The 20,024-nt window shown below is 41.4% G+C and overlaps 1 protein-coding gene across 1 annotated transcript in view; it reads right to left on the reverse strand.

Moving 5' to 3' along the window:
* kif26ba (kinesin family member 26Ba) overlaps window positions 1-20,024 on the reverse strand; it is a 118,096-nt gene that overhangs the window by 18,382 nt on the left and 79,690 nt on the right. Inside the window, exons 5-7 of the mRNA XM_035381528.1 lie at window positions 17,874-18,057; window positions 4,368-4,580; window positions 3,842-3,935 (exon numbers count right to left, since the gene is read on the reverse strand). Of these exons, the coding sequence (XP_035237419.1) occupies window positions 3,842-3,935; window positions 4,368-4,580; window positions 17,874-18,057 (491 nt within the window). The remainder of the gene's footprint in view (window positions 1-3,841; window positions 3,936-4,367; window positions 4,581-17,873; window positions 18,058-20,024) is intronic.

Genomic DNA, 20,024 nt, shown 5'->3' on the forward strand with positions numbered 1-20,024 from the left:
CAACATTCTTAAGTAAGAAATTTGTACTAATGGAAATGTGGCTACACTTGATATAAATCTCAAGGAATTCATTACAAGCAATCTTTTGTCAGACAGAAGATTGTCTGCTGTTTTAATTTAATTTTAGTTTTCATCACTGCACAGCACTTCACATTCTAGCCTTCCCTGCTCATTACTTCCCACGGTAATTAGCAGTATTTTCAAAATGTGAAAATATTCAACAATGAGAGTGCATTATGACCAGTACAGGTCGAGCAGATCCCTGCAAACTTATCCAAAAGCCTTATCATGCAGCTACATTTTAGTAAGCACTATTACTACAAAAACATTTCTTTACTGTTTCAGAGTAGACCCACAAGCCCATGAACCCTTTACTCTCCAAATCTCATTCAGACAAAGAAGAAAGCTTTATAAAAAAATGTTAAAAAAAAAAAATTAATAATTTGAATAATGCAGTGTTTTTCATAGTGTGCATACTGTGTATATATATATATATATATAAATATTTGGCCCACCTCCACCCCCCACACATATTGTTATAAATTTGATTATTTATTTGCAATAATCTTTTCTACTGATATATCTTGTAACAAAGCAGCTACTGCAAAATATGGGCTTGGGGGTAATTTATCTGAATAACTCTGTCCCTCTCCCCAACCGTAATCCTAAATTTAACGCAAACCATAAACTCAGCCCAAACCCAGTTTTCAACTTTCTTTGTAATTACACAAGCATTGTCTTACAAAGCAATTGTATAGTGCTTGCTATTATATAGTATCTACTTACTTTTATTCCTTCGCTGTTCTTTCTTTATTTTCTCTTAATGTGGCCAGTGGCTAAAATGTTTTCATAGTTTATCCTCGATAAGATCTAAAATCTCAGCATTCCTCAGAAGATAGTGTTTCACAGAGCTTGTGGAGGCCTGATAATGCAAGATTGCGGTTCATGTGCTGCGGGATCGAATGCTGGCTGTGATATCACTGCCCCTTATTGCATTGCACGCTGTTAACTCTGGGAGATTCCGCAGGCACAAATGCCAGCCTTCAGTCTGTGTTTTAAATACGCTCCCAGCCTGTCCTATTCCCATATGTTTTGCTCCGTATTTTTGATGGATGAAGAATAGAGTGCTGAGCATCAGGAACACAGGTCATGAAGCAAACTCCATGTGAGCTGGCCTGACCCAGTTTCCTGCAGTGACTTACCCTCAGCCTGCACTCACAGTGCTTTCCTCATTCTCATCATTGCTGGCCCTGGCCTTTGAGGGGCCCCAAGCAGGATTTGATTTTGGGGGCCCCCAATTTACCGATTGCTTGAATAATTTATGTGTTTTAGAATAATTAGGGGTCCCCCTTGCGTGTCACTTATGGGTCAGGCTGACTCCAACATAGGGTTCTTCAGCTACTTTTTCACTGAGGGCAGATTTTTACAAGTGAAGCTTAGTGGTCAAACATTTTCTACATACTATTTATAAAACTATATATGAATAAATAGTATATTAATGTGTAAACAATGTAGATGCATACTTAAAACACTCATAGCTAATGTTTACTATACTGTCTCTGGTGGGAGGTACACTGACTGTGTGCAGCTGCTGACCTGGACCTAGTCATGTTCTTTGATGCTTGTGAAAACTTTTTTCTTTCTTAATTATCAAAGGACCTTGAATGCATTAGTAGAATTTCTGTAAAATAGTTTTAAATGAGTTCAGTGATCATAAAAAAATAATGGTTGACTTGTTTGCTTTTTTTAAAATGACCTCTTACATTTATGTCAAAGTTAAAACGGTTGTCGATTCAATCTTTAACTACATGATTAAAAATGTACTGTAGTGCCTGGAACTGAACTAGGTTAGTGATCGAAAGGGTTTTTGCCAGGTTTAAATTCTTGATGGTAGTACAGCCTTTGTACTCTTGAGTAAGGTTTTTGAGCAGGATGATATGCAAAAGTTATGTTGTTTAAATTGCTCTTGATTATGGTATTCAACAAATAAATTATGCAAAACTCACAAACAACATCCGCATATGGCACGTAGCATTACCTTTTACATCCGTGCCTTCAATTTCCTTTATTGTAATTTCTAAAACTCCTTTTGATTTATCTGCTAACCTCTTTATAGATTTTTGACATCTCCCATATGTCTCTGTGGTTTATATACATGTATACAGTGCGGAACATAAAAAATCTGTCATGTAAATCCACAAGACACAATGCCCTGTCAACCATAAAACCACAGGCCTTGATGTCATGTCCTGGATTAGGCAACACAGTAAAACCACAAAAAAATTGGTGTTGATATTACAGTTAAACTATATGCCTATGCCATATCCTATATAAAATGCCCAAGGCAACTTAACGTCCAAGTAGGACTGCCTCCGCATCAAGACTCATTCTATCCACCAATCAGAGTAGAGCTGACACACAGGGCCCTCTTTTGACTTATTTGTTTAAAGATTGATGTCCTGTAATGTGTGGCATGTCCAAAAGCAAGTAATTCAATCAAGCCGTATTGAGGATGACGTAATGTGGTAGAGACTCAATTACCCCCCCCACTTCTTCATTTACGTCGTGCTCAGACAGTCCATTACGGCTCCTTACTGTTTATTGATTTTTTTCAGGAACCAATGGGGCTGGTTTCATGGATCCATTGGTCTTGGGACCAAAGTTATTGCTCATCCACTTTGCATGTTTTGTTTGAGTTTTTTTTTTTTTTCTTTTGTTTTGCTTGTTTCTGTTTTCCCCAAGCCTTGGTATATCAAGGAGGGCAGAAAGCCATGTGATTAACAATGTCTTGCGATCTATAATTCATCAGGCGGCTTTTTATCTATTTACCGTGAAGCAAAAGCTGAATAAATGATAAAAGCCCATCCAGCCACTCAAACCACTTGTCTTCGCTGTTAAGCACTGGGGGAGTACAGCTTATTTATTTAAGGTTCAAACAAAAATGGTGCCGTGTGGCATCTGTCAGCAAAAGTTCAAAGCTGATTGCATCTAGCTTTAAGCACCGATATCCTAATTTGTTTGACTTTCTTAACAGATGATCCCTGAATAAAAAAAAACACACAAAGGTAATTGCAACCAAAATGACTGGCAGCGAACCATCTGGGTTCTTTATTCTTCTCCTAGGTTTAATTAACGAGGAAATGCCATCCAGAGAAATGGCTGCTGGCTAGGCCTTTGATGATACGAGGCTGCCGTCCGAGTGAAAGTTATGGAACAGACTGTAGCTGTAGTCCATTAAAGGCCAATAAGACACTGGCTTTTAAATATTTATAAGTTGCAATCTTAATTGTGTTTATGAATTATTGCCAGAGTGATTGACTCAAAAATTGATTAGGGCTGGTCATTTTTCTTTCCACAATAAGATACGGCCATCTTAGCAGTATATCTAACTATAGAGTTAGTTTCGCAGACACCTATTGAGCCTAGCTCCAGGCTAAACTCAATTTGTTATTTGTCCATGAAGCTGGATGATAATATTTCAAATTATGGCTATGGCTCACAGGGAAATATCTGAAACATTCTAGTGCAGTTTCTAGGTCCTTATACAATGAGAAGACAAAAGCTATTTCAAAAGTTGCCTTTTAAATATAAAAAATGTATATGTAAAAGTATATATTTCAAGGTAGAAAAGTTGAAATACCACGGAAATTCCCTGAGGAAACTATGCTATAGTCATAGATGTGCTCTTCTCTTCCTGATGCACTATCCCTCCCCATAAAACAATCTGCCGAGGCCACTTATCCCAATGAACTCACAGCAGAGTCATAAAAGGACGAGCCCAGCCACTTCCTCCTGTCCTGAGAGGACTAGAGCGATGCCAGGAGAGAGGGGAGGCACTCACCCAGTTTCGAATGCCCGAAGCAGAAAACGCAGCCGTCGGCTCCGTTGACCACGGACTGGATGACCTCGGCAACGGTGCCCGCGCACACTTCCGCCTGGCATGGGGGCAGAGAGGAAAGAGAGGGGGGCAGGGGGGGAGGTCACAACAGGATCACCCAGGCCTGGATATGACATGGATGATGTCAGATCACTGTAATAATGCTGTTGTTACCAGAGAGTGCCTTATTGACTTGGGAACACAGTAATATTTAATCTCGGGTGAGGAGAAATGTTGGATGAATACACCCAGGTAAAAATATATATTGAAAATACCAGGCTGGGAGAATATACCAGGTAATCAGAGATAGAGAATGAGAGATGAATGATGATTTACAGGGGAAATAATATTGTGAAAAGAGCAGAAGAGGTAAGAGAGAGGTAACAGACGGCTCCACATCTTAGGAAAGGATGAGATTGCAGGACAAACGGACTCCACTCAAACAGACCCCACTCTGGCTGAGTCTGCACTCAAGGTGGCCCTCCTTTACCTGGGAGGCGTCGTGGGGGAAGGCGGCGTCGAAGGCGAACATCTTGGGCGGGACCTGACTGGCTCCGCCCCGTTTCTGCTGGGAGTTCTGCGGGCCGTTGGCGGTCGGGTCCATTATGGTGATCTGCTTCTTGCGCGGGTCCACCTTCAGGAAGGAGCTGGACCCGGAGGCGTCTCCGGGCTGAGCCGGGCAAACCCGCAGCATGACTTTGACCTGAAATGGATGCGAATGGAGGAGATTACTGACCCAGTTAGGCAGAATATACACACGTGTGGGCGTGGAGCAAGACTGGTGCAAAAAAGAATGGCAGCATTTAAAAAAATCAGTCATCACTTCTGCTGCCTTCAATTACATTACATTGCCTGTAATTAACATTATTACAAATTATATTGCGCAGAAATGGGGGGATCTTGTATTTCCCTAGAATGCCATTTAGAGAGATTTAAAACCTTTTTTGTCAGTGAATAACAGACAATAGATAGATAATCCATGTCAAATATTTCCATTATTTCATACTTTAGGCTTGCAATTCACCTCAGGTGCAAATTTAAAGCTGCAGCTGCTACATTAAAACCATACGAAAAAATGTTTCATTTGTAATAGATATCAATGTATATGCATAACTGTCTGGTATCTAGCTGTCTAAATCATTATTAGATGTCTCCTGAACCAAGGAGATTGTGAAACCTAATTTAAAGTGGTCATACTGTGTTTCTGCACTAGGAACATCCATTTCTGGAGCCGGCCCAAGGGTCAGTGAACATGGAATTATCGTCTTAGTCTACAGTCAGTAACACGGGATTCATGCTTATTTGCACCAAATAATAGGCTCATCTTCCCTCTACTTACTTTAAAAAAGACATGGCAAGTTATATTCAATTATAACGGTAACTAAGTATCCGTTAAGTATCCATTTAAATGACATGCAATACTGGAAAAGGGCATTTTGGTCCTCCTAGTATATAATCTTACTCAAAAATATGCATTAGCATTAACATTGGTTTGGGAAACTCATTGACTTGTCGCATACACCTCTATTTGTCTGGTGGCTATCAATGCCTAATTAGACACAGATGAAGGTAAACTCAAATGCTTAACGTTTGTAAGACAATAGTTCAAGCACAGACTATAATTACAGGTCACTGTTCAGGTATAACTGATAATTAGCAAAAGTAGACGAAACCATTTCCATCTCCAGATCTTATATAAACTCAGTCACAAGATCACAGGTTTGTGAGATCAAATCGCACGTCTTGGGCTAACCTGCATTTTCTAACATGTAAAACAAAAACCTGTTGCTTTTGAAAATTACCCAGGATATACTTTCTCAGCATCCAAAACAAAGGAGTTTCCTACTCCATCAGTTTTTGCATCAGCTTACAAAAAAATCACATTATGTCTTCAGCTAAGACAAAGACCTGGATTCAAATAAACACTGAGCCAAGTAGAACACATATATCACCCTGCCAAAAGTTTTTAAAAAGCAGAATAATATTTCAGGTCTAAGCATCTGCTTTAATGCTTGACTACAGCGAACACTGCTAAGAAAGACTGAAGATGAAAGGGCTGTCTGAAGAAGTCTATATGTCAATGCTTGTATCTCTTTCCATTACCGTTGCCTGTAATGGAAAGCGCTACAGCATTGACATATAGACCGTGGGCAGTGGAGTTTATAGATCCCTGGCAAACACGCAGATATTCAAAGGCAACACCGTAATGTGTCAAATGGCTTCATCAGAGACCTAGAGCAAATGGCTGGATTCATCCTTTGTCTTTAACTTTGACTCACAAATGAATGGAAGAATTTGTTCATTCTTCATCAGAACAGTTTGGAAAGTTAATTATAGTGACTGTTGGTCTCACCAAACTGTATTCGTGAAGAAAGAACTGTGACAGTTTTATTTGTAGCCAAAGATGAAGGCTGATATTGCTCATATACAGGCTTGTGCCTATGACAGTGAAACTACAGTACTGAACTCACTCCTGACATTGTAAATGTAACCACTCCACCCAGTTACGAGATTTGTTAGTTGTTTACTGGGATATGGTCCAGCTCCAACCTCTGAATTTAGTCTAGGTATTCTCCACCTTGATACTTCTGGTCTCTCTCACACACAGACGCACAAATACACACATGCTCACCTATCTCTGACTGCACTTCCTGTATTTCATGCAATCATCACCTCCAACTGCACTTCCTGTGCACCCCACTGACAGCATTACCGGCCGCTCTTCCTGTTTGCTGTCTATGTAACTGACTATTCAGTGTACTCCCAATGCATCGATGGTTAATATTTCACCAGAAGAGATGAAAAAGCATAATCAGCAGTCCGCTATATGTAACAAATCAAAACTGTAGTGTCATTAAAAAGTTATTGTATATATCATGTTATCCCTGGACTATTTATTAATAATGACATTGGCTGCATATATACAGTATAGTGCCTTTCAACTCAGGATCTGAAAGCATTTTGCACTGAAGTAGGGGAAGCACATCAATCCCCACCAAATTTTATTGCCTACTGGGTGATGCATGGGAGTCTTTTTTTGGGCCCACAGCCTTCATCACACTTGAGCTGATGCAGAGGGAAGATTTACATAAGCCCATTAAGTTGGCAGGGATGTCACGAGGCCAAAGACCTGAGGTACTTGGGACAAAGTGAGTTATTTGTAAAAGGCTGTGGATCTCAAGAGCTTTCTACTTGTCTGAGCCTGTTAGCCTTATGACACTGGACAACTAACAATAAATCCCTGAAACCTAATGACATAAAATCAATGCAACAAACTACACGGAGCAAAATCCGATCGTGCTTCGACTTAAAAGAATCCCTCCTTGTTCTAGTGTTGACTCAACTAGCTCCCGTCGAAGGACATCGACCATCAATTCCTGTCTCCCCACATCAGCCTGAATAACGAATCATCGGAGGTGAGAGGCTGGCCTAGATTCAGTAAAAAATTTTCCGTTAACTTTTATTCACGGTTGAATGTGCATAATTTTCCGAGTTAAGACTTCCTAACAGGTTTCCTATTCCATTCACCATGCACCAACTTTTTATATTTCCGAAATTGCAGTACGGTACTCTGGGAAAGATGGCTTTGTGCAGCGTTCTTCAGTGCTCATATCTTTCACTGCAGGGCAGCGATGCTGAGACTTTTTACCTGGGGACAGGCATCTCGGCTTTGTGTCTTTGTGATCTCAGAGAAGGGAGAGCGCTTCTGTGTTCGGCACGACTGACAGCTCCCCCCATTTCTCCAGAGGAGAAGCGCAGGCAAAATTGCCAATTTCACCCCAGTAATAGATTGTTTGGGTGCCTAACGGAATTGTAGACCGAGAGAACAGTGACCCCTTTCCTTTCACTGTTGCTTCAGTGGCTCAGATTTAATTTCTCTTCTTTTCTCATTATCTAGTACACAAACAAGCAATACAAGCAACAAAACAAGCAACAAACAAGCAATACTGAGATAATTAATATCTCAATTAATATTAAGATAATTAATATTAAGATGTTAATTATTACTATACACAGACAGTATATTCCTGTTTTAGAGATTTTCACAGACCATAGACTTTACAATCGTTTTTCATTAATTCATATCTGTTAATATATGTTCAGTCCTCCACTTGACCCTGTAACTAGTCATTCTCGGTGCCCAGTGTCCACCTTTAGATGGATAGATGGATAGATAGATAGATAGATAGATAGATGGATGACAAATACACACACACACACACTCACACACATACATACATAGTTGTACACAGATATTCAGAAGATGTGGGCCGTTAGTTCCAATATTATCTTCACTAAGATTTCAACAAGTACTGCGAGCACGCGGAGACAAAAGCCTCTAGCGGAATCACTTTGCGGTGAAAAGGGCCAGGGTTCATTGAAAGCACTGGTTTCAGACAGGGCGAAGCACGCGTAAATCTGCGCTGTCTGCTCGCCCCTCCTTTCGTCTCGGGCTGGGGAATAATGGGCGTCTGGCACTTGGCATTGACCCCGTAAAAAGCCCCATCTCCGCTGCGAGTGCTCCCAGAGAGGCCGTGATCCTGACGCATCGTTCATCGCCGATATCTATATCATCTCTTTATTGTCCAGACGTACGTGTCATAGCTACATCCGTGCTCTCGGTCCCCGGCCATTTCCCCGCCCTCGGCCGTGTGCTAACCAATTAACAGCCACCCAAAGCGTGGTAATAGCATTTCTATATCGCCATGCACAGCATCGCTGATTGGCGGCAAAACTGACTCACGGTAACATCAAATCCAGACAGAACGAATGGTGCTTTTGTTATGGGGTAGAATGGATGAAAATAATTCAGCAGAAATTTCCATCATCCTTGCACTCTTCTGAGCTGAAGCAAACACTGCAGGTATAATGTTGAAAACACAGCATGTAGGCCTACTTTACAGTGAGGAGACATTACTGAAGGATGAAAAGGTATGAATACACCTGTGTATGCATTCCAAAAATATGACCAATAATTTATGGTGATGGTAAAACCATCCGCAACAGAATATAAAGTATAATGCCAAGTAAACTTATCCTAGTTGATAGAGTAAGCGAGACAAGTAAATGTGTTTTTTTATCATGCGAAAGCAGCGTTGGAAAGACAAATATTTTCCTCGTGTAGTTTTTAAAAAAAGATGACATTAGAAAATTGTGTAGCTGGAGGCGGCTTTTTGAACTTAATATTTGATCTTCGATTGAATATACACGAATAGCGACGTGGCAGCGGATATGGAACCAAACTGTCCATATGGAAGGAAGCAATGCGTCAGGTTCACTTTAGCAACTTCAAATTCTGCAGCACAGGCAATATTGCAAGCAAGTAAACTACTGTTACGTGACACATACACTTAAAGGTCAGGATATTGAGTAAGTCTGAAACTTGGTGTACTTTCACAGTCTAAAATAGTGGAACACCCTTTTATCTCTATAAATAAATAAACACCTAAATACATTTAAAGTGAAGGCATAACAACATTAGCGTCAGTGTCACTCAATGGAGGTAAATATTTCATTTTGATGTCATTTGCAACAAAAAACATTGCAAAAAATACATCTGAGGGCATTAAAATACTCAGCTGAATAATTTACTGTGTTCCTTTCTGAGCACGGTAAGATACAAATCTCTTCCCTGTTTTTCCCTCAGATGATACAATCTCAATGACATGCTGCCACTCTTCCTCTCAAAACCATTTCTATTCTACAGACTGCTACCTGCTCACATAAGACTTGAGGAGTGGAGTAAGTTCACTACACTGAGAAATAACATGTAGGGAGAGACATTAAATGCTTGCTTTTGCTAGCGTTTTTTACAGGTAAAATGGTTACTGTAATGTTGGCAGTAACTGTATTTACAATTAGAATGGAAATGCTCTAAGAGGAATTTAATTTGCGTGTGTAAGCATATGTTGCAATACATGAAAAGCACTTTAACATTGTTTTTTTTTTTTTTTTTTTTTTTCTGTGAGGTACAGTACAAAGTGTGTTATAAAGGAAGCAATAATTTTATGGTGAGGTTCACTGAGTATGTATTGTAGGGTCCAAGTCAACAGGACAGACAGGCATGGTAAGTCACATGATAGGTTCAGACTGGTGGGTGATTGGCACCATGTTGTAACTCCACCCTTTATGAGATTCATGGGGCCTCAGTCTTCCATCACTAGCTCCAGATGACATGTAATGCCGATGATTCTATTAGTGATCCCCATAAATTAGTGACAGTGCCCCCTATGCAGAATATTGCATAGTCTACTTTTTTTTTGCTCCACTGCAGACAGTCTGGGGGCTGCCATTGGCTATGTCTTGAGGGGAGGTCAGAACCTAGGACTAATCTTTACATGAATCAAAGGAATTAATCAATTTCTGCTCCAGCAGCAAATCTGTGTTTGGTGTATTGGGGAGAAAAGGCTTTATTTTTTACTGGCTGAGAAGATGTGGTGTGAACCACAGATTTAATGGAAAGTGGCCAACTGCACAAGAAAAAGTGCAGTTTGGAAATGAATAATAATTGAATGATTCATTCTTATTGTTATGAATTAATTATTAATACGTTATTGATACATGAATGAATGCAATAAAAAATAATGTTAGTGAAAGGAACACAACACTGGTGCCACCCCATGACATCGGTATTTGTATTCATTTGGTCGATAATGAAAACGATACACACAAAAGGGTGCCGTTATTGTTTAAGGTTGGCGTTCTGTCATCTCCAGTTCATTACCATGAGTCACTTAAATCTCTTAGACCTCAATAGGGAGGTCTTTTTTAATCTATGTCACAAAATGATAATGTCTCTCCCCTCCCCCGATTTCAGGGGAACTTTCCGTGTAATTGCAGCGAAACCTAATTACAGAGGGTACTCCAGAGACAGAAGGAAAGGTTGTTTTATAATGAACCGTGGACGTTCAGGAATGGTTGGATGCTGGTCAGGAGAAGGTCATCACTGTACCTGAACGGACAGTAATTACTCATCTCCAAAGACATAGAGACAAACAAAATCCTGTCTCTAAGAGCTCCTCCCCTTAAGCGCCTTTACCGGGCCAACTGATCCATGCATAAGCGTCTGGTTTCAAACCCTGCTCTCCAACACTCGGTTCCTATTATTCAATCTGCTTCCTTGTGTTTTTTAATATGTACTGGACTGTCACATATCACATCATAAATTTATAAGTGATTCATAGCTGAAACGCGAATTAATTTTTCTAAGCTGGGTCCTCGGCACACGGCTTCTGTTTCTTTCTTTGCAGTAGCTTCATTTTTTTTCAGTAAACTTTCTTTGTTTTCTTTGTTTTTTTCTTTGTTTCTTTGACAGGGGTTTTCAAAAGGTTGTTTATTTTGTGTTTCATCTGCGTTTCATCATCGGATCTGTAAGGCAACATTTCATTTCAATTCCCAACAAGTCCCCTCTCCCACCTCTACTATATCCTGTATATAAAAAGATATTCAAACAGGGCACTGGACAGTACATGAAACGTTATGATGATGATGGGGCATACAGCTCCCACTGTAGACGCTCGTTCCGAAAGCAGATTGTGCCATTGTTGGCTATGGCCAGCATTGGCGAGGCAACAATTCACCCAGCCCCGCCATGGAATGATAGGGGGTAAGCCGGCTAGTGCTGTTGAGCTCATTGCTCTCTAGCGGCCACTCCTGGCCAGCCCAGGTGCCTGCGGACACAAACTGAGAATATGATGACCTCGTTATCCTCCGATGACATGGGCAGCATGTAATTGGTGGTGTGTCTGCCATGTAGAAAAAGAAACAAGAATAGGCATCAAGTGAATCGGAGGATTCATGTGTCTGTCCTCTCCTCCTGAAGGGTTTGCAGGGAGATCAACAAGCTTGGTTGAGTTCGGACTGGGAAAAATTGAGGATAAAATATAAATCATATAAATAAAAAAAACATTATGATGATGATGATGGTGTTATTGATGAAGATAATTACCATGAATCATCATCAGCACAATAAATCATGTTTCATTCAAAAGTGAATAATCAAAGGCATAGCCTAAAATGTTAAAAGATTTCAATTGCATAACTGAGCAGTCTTATGTACAAAAAATAAACCTGTACGACCCAAATTTGAGACATACAAAATGACCACTCATCATTCCTGTAGAGAGAGTGTCAGCTTGGCTTTTCTGGTCTGACAATCATCCTTTAACATGTCTATTTATACACCCTCTCTCCTTTTCATTATGTATGCATTGTCCTGAAAGACACGCAGAGAAGCGCTGTAAAAATGTACAGACCTATTGCTTATGTTGCTTGTGAGGTTACAGCTCCTGTGGTCTGCAATCACAAGTGCTCCATGGGCAGTGGTGCTGGCATTCTGTCGTCATGGATACACATGCTTGGCATGGAGGGTGCAGACTGTCTGCATGCCAAAAATGCGTGGCAGCACGATGATCTTGAACCACGTCAAAAATAGTCCCTGAGTTGAGGGGCTCAAGCACCCACTACAGGCATAATGTCAATATATCATGGATATATACAAGACATGTAGCCATTTAGTGCAAAAAAAGTATTTAAATCACACAGTGATCACAATGTTACCAATGAAAGGGGAAAACAGTTTTCTCAATTTATTGAGGAATCCCTAGGACGTTTTAGGAACCTCTGCCCAAGTCATAGGTGGCTTTTGAGACAGGAACAAATGAATGCATCTCAGGTTGCCCAGTCATGAAACCTTGCAATCAAAGACCACTGCTGAGCCCAAGTTGAAACGGTCTGTAATCGAAAATGAGGAAGTAGGCCGCAATTGTGTAAGGGTGATTGGAAAGGTTAAGGTTCATCCTGCTTGCTATGGTGTGAAACAGTGTGTGACAGGGTGTGACAATGTGTTCTCTTGACAGTGGAGGCAATGCAAACACTGCGTAAGGGCAAGACCTGTAACATCCTGTCACTCACCCAGTTGTAAGCAAACTGATTGGATGGTTGAAGGGTAGAGGTGGGGGCCAGGGGGTTGCCAGTGAAAAACACTTTGCATTTACTCCCCTGTCACCGTGGTGGCTGTTATGTCTTCTTACTGTCCATCTTTTGTATTGTCACATAATCGAGAGCCGTTCAGCCCGGCCAATAAAAATGCAATTAATATTCGGGAAAGGGGTAACAAAGCAAATATTGAATTCCCATATTTTAATCTTTCTTTTTTAGGCCAATGAGCAGTGATTCCTCTCCGCCTTTTATTTTAGAAAGAGTTATTAAATATTGATTTGGCTCGGAGGGCAATTTTTCAAGGTCACCGCCCATGTCGGCCAGGTGATTGATGTGGCTGTCAAGGACAAACAATTCCTCACTGCTGCCTGCCTGAATTCTTAAGGGAGGACCAGCAAAACTGACTAACAGAAGACTGACTGATGCTGCGGTACACAAGCTGTTTCTGAGTATGGTAATGGCATTTTTTAAATGACCATAGTGGACATATGGTAGAATATTAATGAAAAAACGGATAATTTATTTTCTTTTAATTCCACACTTTAAATTCTATTTTTTTCCCCCTGATTTGGAAGCCCAGAGATTTTTGTTGGTCTGTCCCTCCATCCCTGTAACTATCTCTGACAATTTGAGGGGGGGCATGCTAGCACGCACGTCCACAGAAATGGGTGCGTTGAACCCCCACTCATTTTCCCTCTGCAGACCAGCCAAGCTGCTGCTGCGATCGGGGCTTGCAGGCATCAGACTGACCAGAGAATTTCAGTCAAGTGTTCAGTTGGGGTAATACCCAGCAGACTAAAAATCACCCTTCCTCAGAAACACTGCAGCCAATTAAGTATTAATACAGGGTAGGACTCTCAACCACATACGGCAGTGGTACGACTCAGTTTGGGTCTATCATTGCCATAAGGACAACTCCATCAGCTGGACACCCCCTTCAAGAGACAAAATAATTTGGGCCAAAAAAACGTGTTGGGCAAAACTGGATTGGGCTGCTCCAATCTCATTTTTTAAATTTACATTTTTAGTATTTTAGGAATAAAACAAAGGCTTTAGCGAAATGTTATCACTTGTTGTTTGTGGATTAAAAAGTGCCTCCGATTTGATTAATACTCTATTTTTGCAACCTGATGTAACACGTATTACAGATATGTCACAGATAAATTATAGACTTGCTCATGTACAGTTTTCATATCAGTAAGGGCTACCAACCAAACAGACTGGAGGTCATTTGTTGATCAAGAATTATTACCCAGCAAAAAAAGCTCAGGGTAATTTGAACTCTTTCTAGAAAAATACCATACAACCAACGATATTGTCTGCAAGTATTACGCAGGATGTTATTTTGTGGTGTTTTTAAAACCTCATCTAAGTTGTTTTTTTTCCAGTGCTTCTGTGTATCGCCTCTGTTTCTAGACTGAGTTTAGCAAGATGCAAAAGGAGCACGGGGGTGAATCTAGCTCCTTTTCCAATTGTCACCAACCTGCCATTAACCCTCTTCTAAGAATCAGAGAAAACTAAAACTGACCTGAGTCGATGTCTGGCGCCCACTAACAGAAATGTTTATGAAAAGGCCTCAAACATACAGTATCATGTCAGATGTGCCCCCTTTGCCCTTTTGCAAGAGTGCAGATGGAAGGATTGAAAAGAATGAGAGATATGCAGTTTTTTTGGCAAAGCTACTGAAGATGAGTATCAGCTATCAACACGCTGGGTCTTTTCCAGGCCTAAGACAGTCCCACAACAATTAACTTGGGGAATATGATAATGATGCTTTTGAAGAGCGTGTGTGTGTGTGTTTGTGTGGGCATGTATTACTATCTTTCTGAAAACCAAATGTCCCCACAAGGATAGAAAGATGAGGAAAATTGCACAAGGTGGGGACCTTTTGCTGGTCCCCACAAGTTCAAGAGGCTGTTTTAGGGTTAGGGTTAGAATTAGGTTAAGGTTAGGGTTAAGGTTAGGCATGTAGTGGTCTGGGTTAGGGTTAGGGTTAGAGGTTACGGAATGAATGTAAGTCAATGGGAAGTCCTCAAAAGTATAGCAATACAAACGTGTGTGTGTGTGTGTGTGTGTGTGTGGGTGGGTGGGTGGGTGGGTGGGTGGTTGGGGGTCAGTATGTACATTTATGATTTCAAAGAGAATTTGGTTGAAGAAGGCAGAGACAGTTCTGACATTGCCTGCAGACTAAGACCGAGGAATGGGGCAATGAAGTGGACATGTGAGGCCACGCTGGTGGAGACATGCTGAGTCGTTATTGAATTTGCTTTAATGTACTGTACTTCCAACCCACTCACCACAGTGGGAGATTGTTTAAACACAGGACGTTTTTCTCTAATGATTATTTCTGGGTTACTAGAAGTTGTTGCCATGAGGAAACATCTGTCTGTCAGTTTGTTGGTCTGTCCATCTATCTTTCTGTCTGTCTGTCATTTCATTGTCTTTTTGCAGCTTTTTGCTACAACATTTTAATAATTGAGCCAGCAAAGCAACACCCCTCCATGAGGGATAAAATGTACTCTATCAGATCTCTACTTACTCTATTTACAATTTTACTCTGAAGTGTCAAGCTGGTTTGTAAATGTTAATATTTACTTTAATTTTTCTATCTAATATGTTGGCACAGAACAGGATCCATACAAGCACACTATGTTCTGAGTGAACAGCCAGACTACATAAATCAGTCTCCGTGCTTTTTGTACAACAAATATAACCCATATCACAGGTGTTGATGCACGGCAAAACTCTGCCATCTCCATCATATCCGTGGATAGAAAAACCTGTGCGTCAGCCATTTTATTAATGCTGATGGAGTGAAAGGAACAGATTGTGCTTGCGGTCGCTAACAGTAACATGCATACTTCCTCAGGTCTGTTATTCTTTAACTGCTAATCCTGTGCTAATACGCCGCTTCCCAATAACACGGGGAACAAGATCCCATCTCTGACATATCTGTGGTCTCTCCTCCCCACCCACCCCGGTCTATGCTGAGCTGTTTAAATCTGTGCGAGACTCGTTTCGATATCGGGCTCCCGGCCTGCTCCTCCCGAGCAGGCCTAATCTGGAGCCAGCGGCATCTGCGCACGTTGCTATCAGTCCATCGGCGCGCTCGGCCCATCTGTGCACGTCCTGTGCCAAGCCCGTCTGATCTTCTGCCAGGAAAATACCTTTGTTTTTTTTCTGTCTTCTCCTCTCCTTTACCTGCTGCCGTCCCGCCGCCATGGAAAAATTACCATCCAAACCCAAACATATGGGCGGAACGGGCGAAGGGAGAAGGACTCGGACCAGCGGGGGTTACCACACCGCTGAGAATGTAAAGCAAGCGTTGTTTAAAGGGCCTAAATCGGAGCTGAGGCTTAAAGCAGTACACCGGGGTCGCTTGTCGTCCGGTTCTGACATGCGGTGGGGTAAACGAAGCACGGAGAAGAGCTGAGAGAGTGACTGAAAGGTGGTGAATTGTGGTAAGACGCATGCTGGTAACCGCTATTGGCTTCCATTACGCTACAGCTTCATAGCAAGGAGTAGCTTTTATACCCCGCTCTGTGCATCTGAAACATAACCACATGTTGAAGCTACGTACGTGGGGGTTGCCGGGTGGCTCATCCTGCTAAAGCACAGGTTTGAAGTAGTGAATCCTGACCGAATCCTGGCCAGTGTCAGCAATGGCCAAAAGAGCAGCGCATCGTTAGCCGTAGCATCAGCAATTATTATTCTGTTTGGAATCGCAGGTTCACTTTCATATGCTGCAGGGGCACAAGCAAAGCTTTGCAGACATCTGCTTGCATCCAAGCCAGGCCCGAAAACATAGTGGAACGGAGGATGAAAGTCAAAAACTGAAAACGATCTCTGCCAAATCAAACTGGCGGTGGCCTGTCTTTCTGCACCGTATTTTTTCAGTTCCCTTTCGTTTATTTTCAGCCAACGAGCTCCCAGAAACAGACTTTCCTTAAAGGAGCAAAGAAAAACAAACAGTAATTACATGGCCGATCAATAGAGGCACGCACGCATGCACACACATGTACGCAAGCACACCTCGGGTACTGGCACTGTTTGGCAAGAGCATTTCATCAAGTCCTGTCGAATAATGAAGAAGGTGACGAACGACAGTCCGTGGCGGTGGTACACTGGCCCTCTGGGTCCAATCACGGCCGTTGTTACTGATGCTTTAACTGGCCAAAGGATGCGGCCGGAGCTCCGTGGCTATTTTTTTTTACCCACAATCCCTTCTCCACCACCGATCCTCATTAAGTGTTTCTCTGCACCCAAGTTGACATGCCTGTGTACCTCTAGATACCTCCAGGATCAAGGCAGAGAAACTGAGGCCAGGGTCAGCACTGCGGGGCCAAAGTGTAACAGGGAAACGTTTCAATCACGGGGGCTATACGCCAAACAGGTACATGACCTCCACACCAGGCATTAGGGTGGCTTTCATTTCAAAGCCCCATCTTATATGTGTTATTCGCATTGAATTCCAAAAATAAATAAAAAGAGTTTTGTCTATATTTTTTATGACTCAACTTTCTTTATTATGCCAAAAATGTATGCAAAAACATGTATGGTGGCAAAAACTGCTGTTTCTGTGAAATGGTAAAACATATACGCATGTAAATACCTTGAAATAAAAGCTGGTTTTCTGTACTTTTGTCACGTATTCATCTTTTGATCTCAAATCCAAATGTCTTAAGTGCATAGCAAAAAATAACAAATAAATTTCGCTCTACTCTCAAAATACTTTTGGAGGGCACTGTGTATGCCGTGGACGATTTGCTCACGCTGGGCTGCAGAAAAATCATTTGCTTTTTCATTTAGTCTGCTTTCTTTATTCTTAGTGGGGCGATTTTCCATGGACCTGGTGAGAAGCTTGGAGGTTAAAAGGTCTCCAGAGGTTTGGCAATGTAACATTTAAAACTTAGGCATTATAATGGGACTTGTTCACCAAAGCTGTGTTCACCACATTATGAACCACGCAGCGAGTGAACGATGAGTTTGACCATGTCAGCTTCTCAGGGGTCCGTCAAGGGTCAGTTGGTCAGAGGAGACGAATTGTAAACTGTACCTTGCCCAGTCCGGGGGTGTCTTTGACTTTGTTCACAGCGCGGAGCAGGCAGGGCGGGGCCGGGGGGGGCGAGGTCTGCAGGATCCCACTGAAGTTGGTGGGGAAGAGGGGCGGGTCGCACGCCAGGGGGGGTGCAGGGCGCTGCTTCTTCTTCTTGGAGGACAGGTTCAGTTTCTGGGCAGCTCTGTCGGAGGGCACAGGCAAAACAGACGTGATTGAGTCAGTCAGTTAAAATGGGGATAACGGCATAGCCAATCACTGTGCTGAGACCAGTCAAGCTGGTTGCCTCTTCATATTAATCATACCTTTTCATTGTTGACCTTTACATGCTGTTACTGTGAAAACATTTTCCTGGGTTCAATCAACATTTGTCCTTAACACTCACTGACAAATGAATGCAAGCATTTTTTTTCTTCACATACATACTGACAAGTTAGTTTTATGATTGCTGAACGCCAAAATGCGTTCGTAAAGAAAAAAATATGAATTCATGGATTTATTTGTCAAATTTAACAAACATGTTGATTGAATCCAGGCCGCTGGATTCCGGGTAACATTTCATTTAACAATTCCAGTAAACCTGTCAAGGACATTGGGAATCATTCCAGGTTAGATTCCTATTTGGTTGTAAGATAATGTGACTGAGGCATTCTCCAAACATTCTTGGAATGTATTTATTGTTTATGTGTGCAAAATGGCAACCTGTTGTTGCAAATTACTTCATCTTGAAAAATTTTAAGGAGAATATGTCAGTAACATTTTAACAATGTTCTGTATGAACACTGCTAACCTTCCCAATAAAAATAACACGCATGACTATCTACAATTAATCTTTTTAACTGGAATAGCGAAACTGAATAGCACTCAACAACCGTTTCTGTGATGTCCCTTGCAATGAGAAACCAAAAGAAAAACCAGAGTTGTTATTGGAATTGCCAACTCTTCATATTATTCTACCCTTGCTTTTTTCACCCTAAAGCATGACTAGGATTACTTAGTCCTGAAAGTTGAATGATAACTGGAATTTCCAAACGCATAGGGTTCCCCACTGATAAATGGTCTCTGATTAAACTTTATTTTAGGAGCAAGATTGTACATTAGTACATAAGATAATAAACCACTTGTAGAAAGCTAAATAAACTCCAGCTGTTTCAAATACTGCCTTTTATCACACCCACTGAACACTGAAGCACTCCCTTGAAAGCATAGACATAATATCCCACGTCTGGATAATGGAACAATCTTTGACAGCGCGTTTTACGACGACAAAACCCAGCTGGTCTCCGCAAGATACAGCCGTCCCATTGCTTTTCATTCACGTTCCCAGCTCCACAAACTGCTGAACTGTCACTGAAAATCTGCTAGTTGCTTTTTTAAGTCATTAATTGAAATGGAATCGAATGCCAAACGTCCTGAGGGCATTGGACATATGGAGTGTCTGGGTAGGATCTCTGTTCTGCTTGTGTGGCTGCAACACTTCTTATTGATGGAACCTTCGGCTTGAGGCTGTGTACACAAACACGCAGAGGAGGGTGTGCATATGTACCGCATGCTCTCTGCAGGCTGACACACCACTGTCACAAAGTATCGCCATAAGCAAAAGCCAGAATCTAGTCTAGAGGGGTGGAAATCTAGGTTCAGAGATGTTTTGATATAAACAGACTAGGCTAACCCCAATATAGCTCAAGTTTTACTGAAATATAGCCTGGCTATGTGCAAGTCGGCTAGAAAACATTCACCGTCAACGAAATGTAGCTCTAGTGCATAGTGCTTCCTCGACTTTTCACTGACTTTTCACCACAAAAATGTTCACTAGGATACAACCACACATGCAAGGATGTGTCCCGCTGTAATCTGCAGCCATTTTTAAAATGTATTTTATCAACACAGTGTGAAATTAAAATTACCAAGCACAATGCGCTCTACTCAAGTTAGCAAATAGGAAGAGCACACGATGGGTGAATTAAATAATGGTACTTGGCCTAAACAGGTATCTACAAGGGGAGCACTGCAAATATATAGTGCTTCTCCCAACCACATTCACTCAAGTTGTCTGCACACCATAATTAAATTACATTATTTTAGCAAAATTATAAATATATATATATATATTTATTGTTCTAATTGGTTTTTTTTTTTAAAAACATACCC

This window comes from Anguilla anguilla, chromosome 1 (assembly GCF_013347855.1).
Source record: "Anguilla anguilla isolate fAngAng1 chromosome 1, fAngAng1.pri, whole genome shotgun sequence".
In the NCBI taxonomy this organism is placed as follows: Eukaryota; Metazoa; Chordata; class Actinopteri; order Anguilliformes; family Anguillidae; genus Anguilla; species Anguilla anguilla.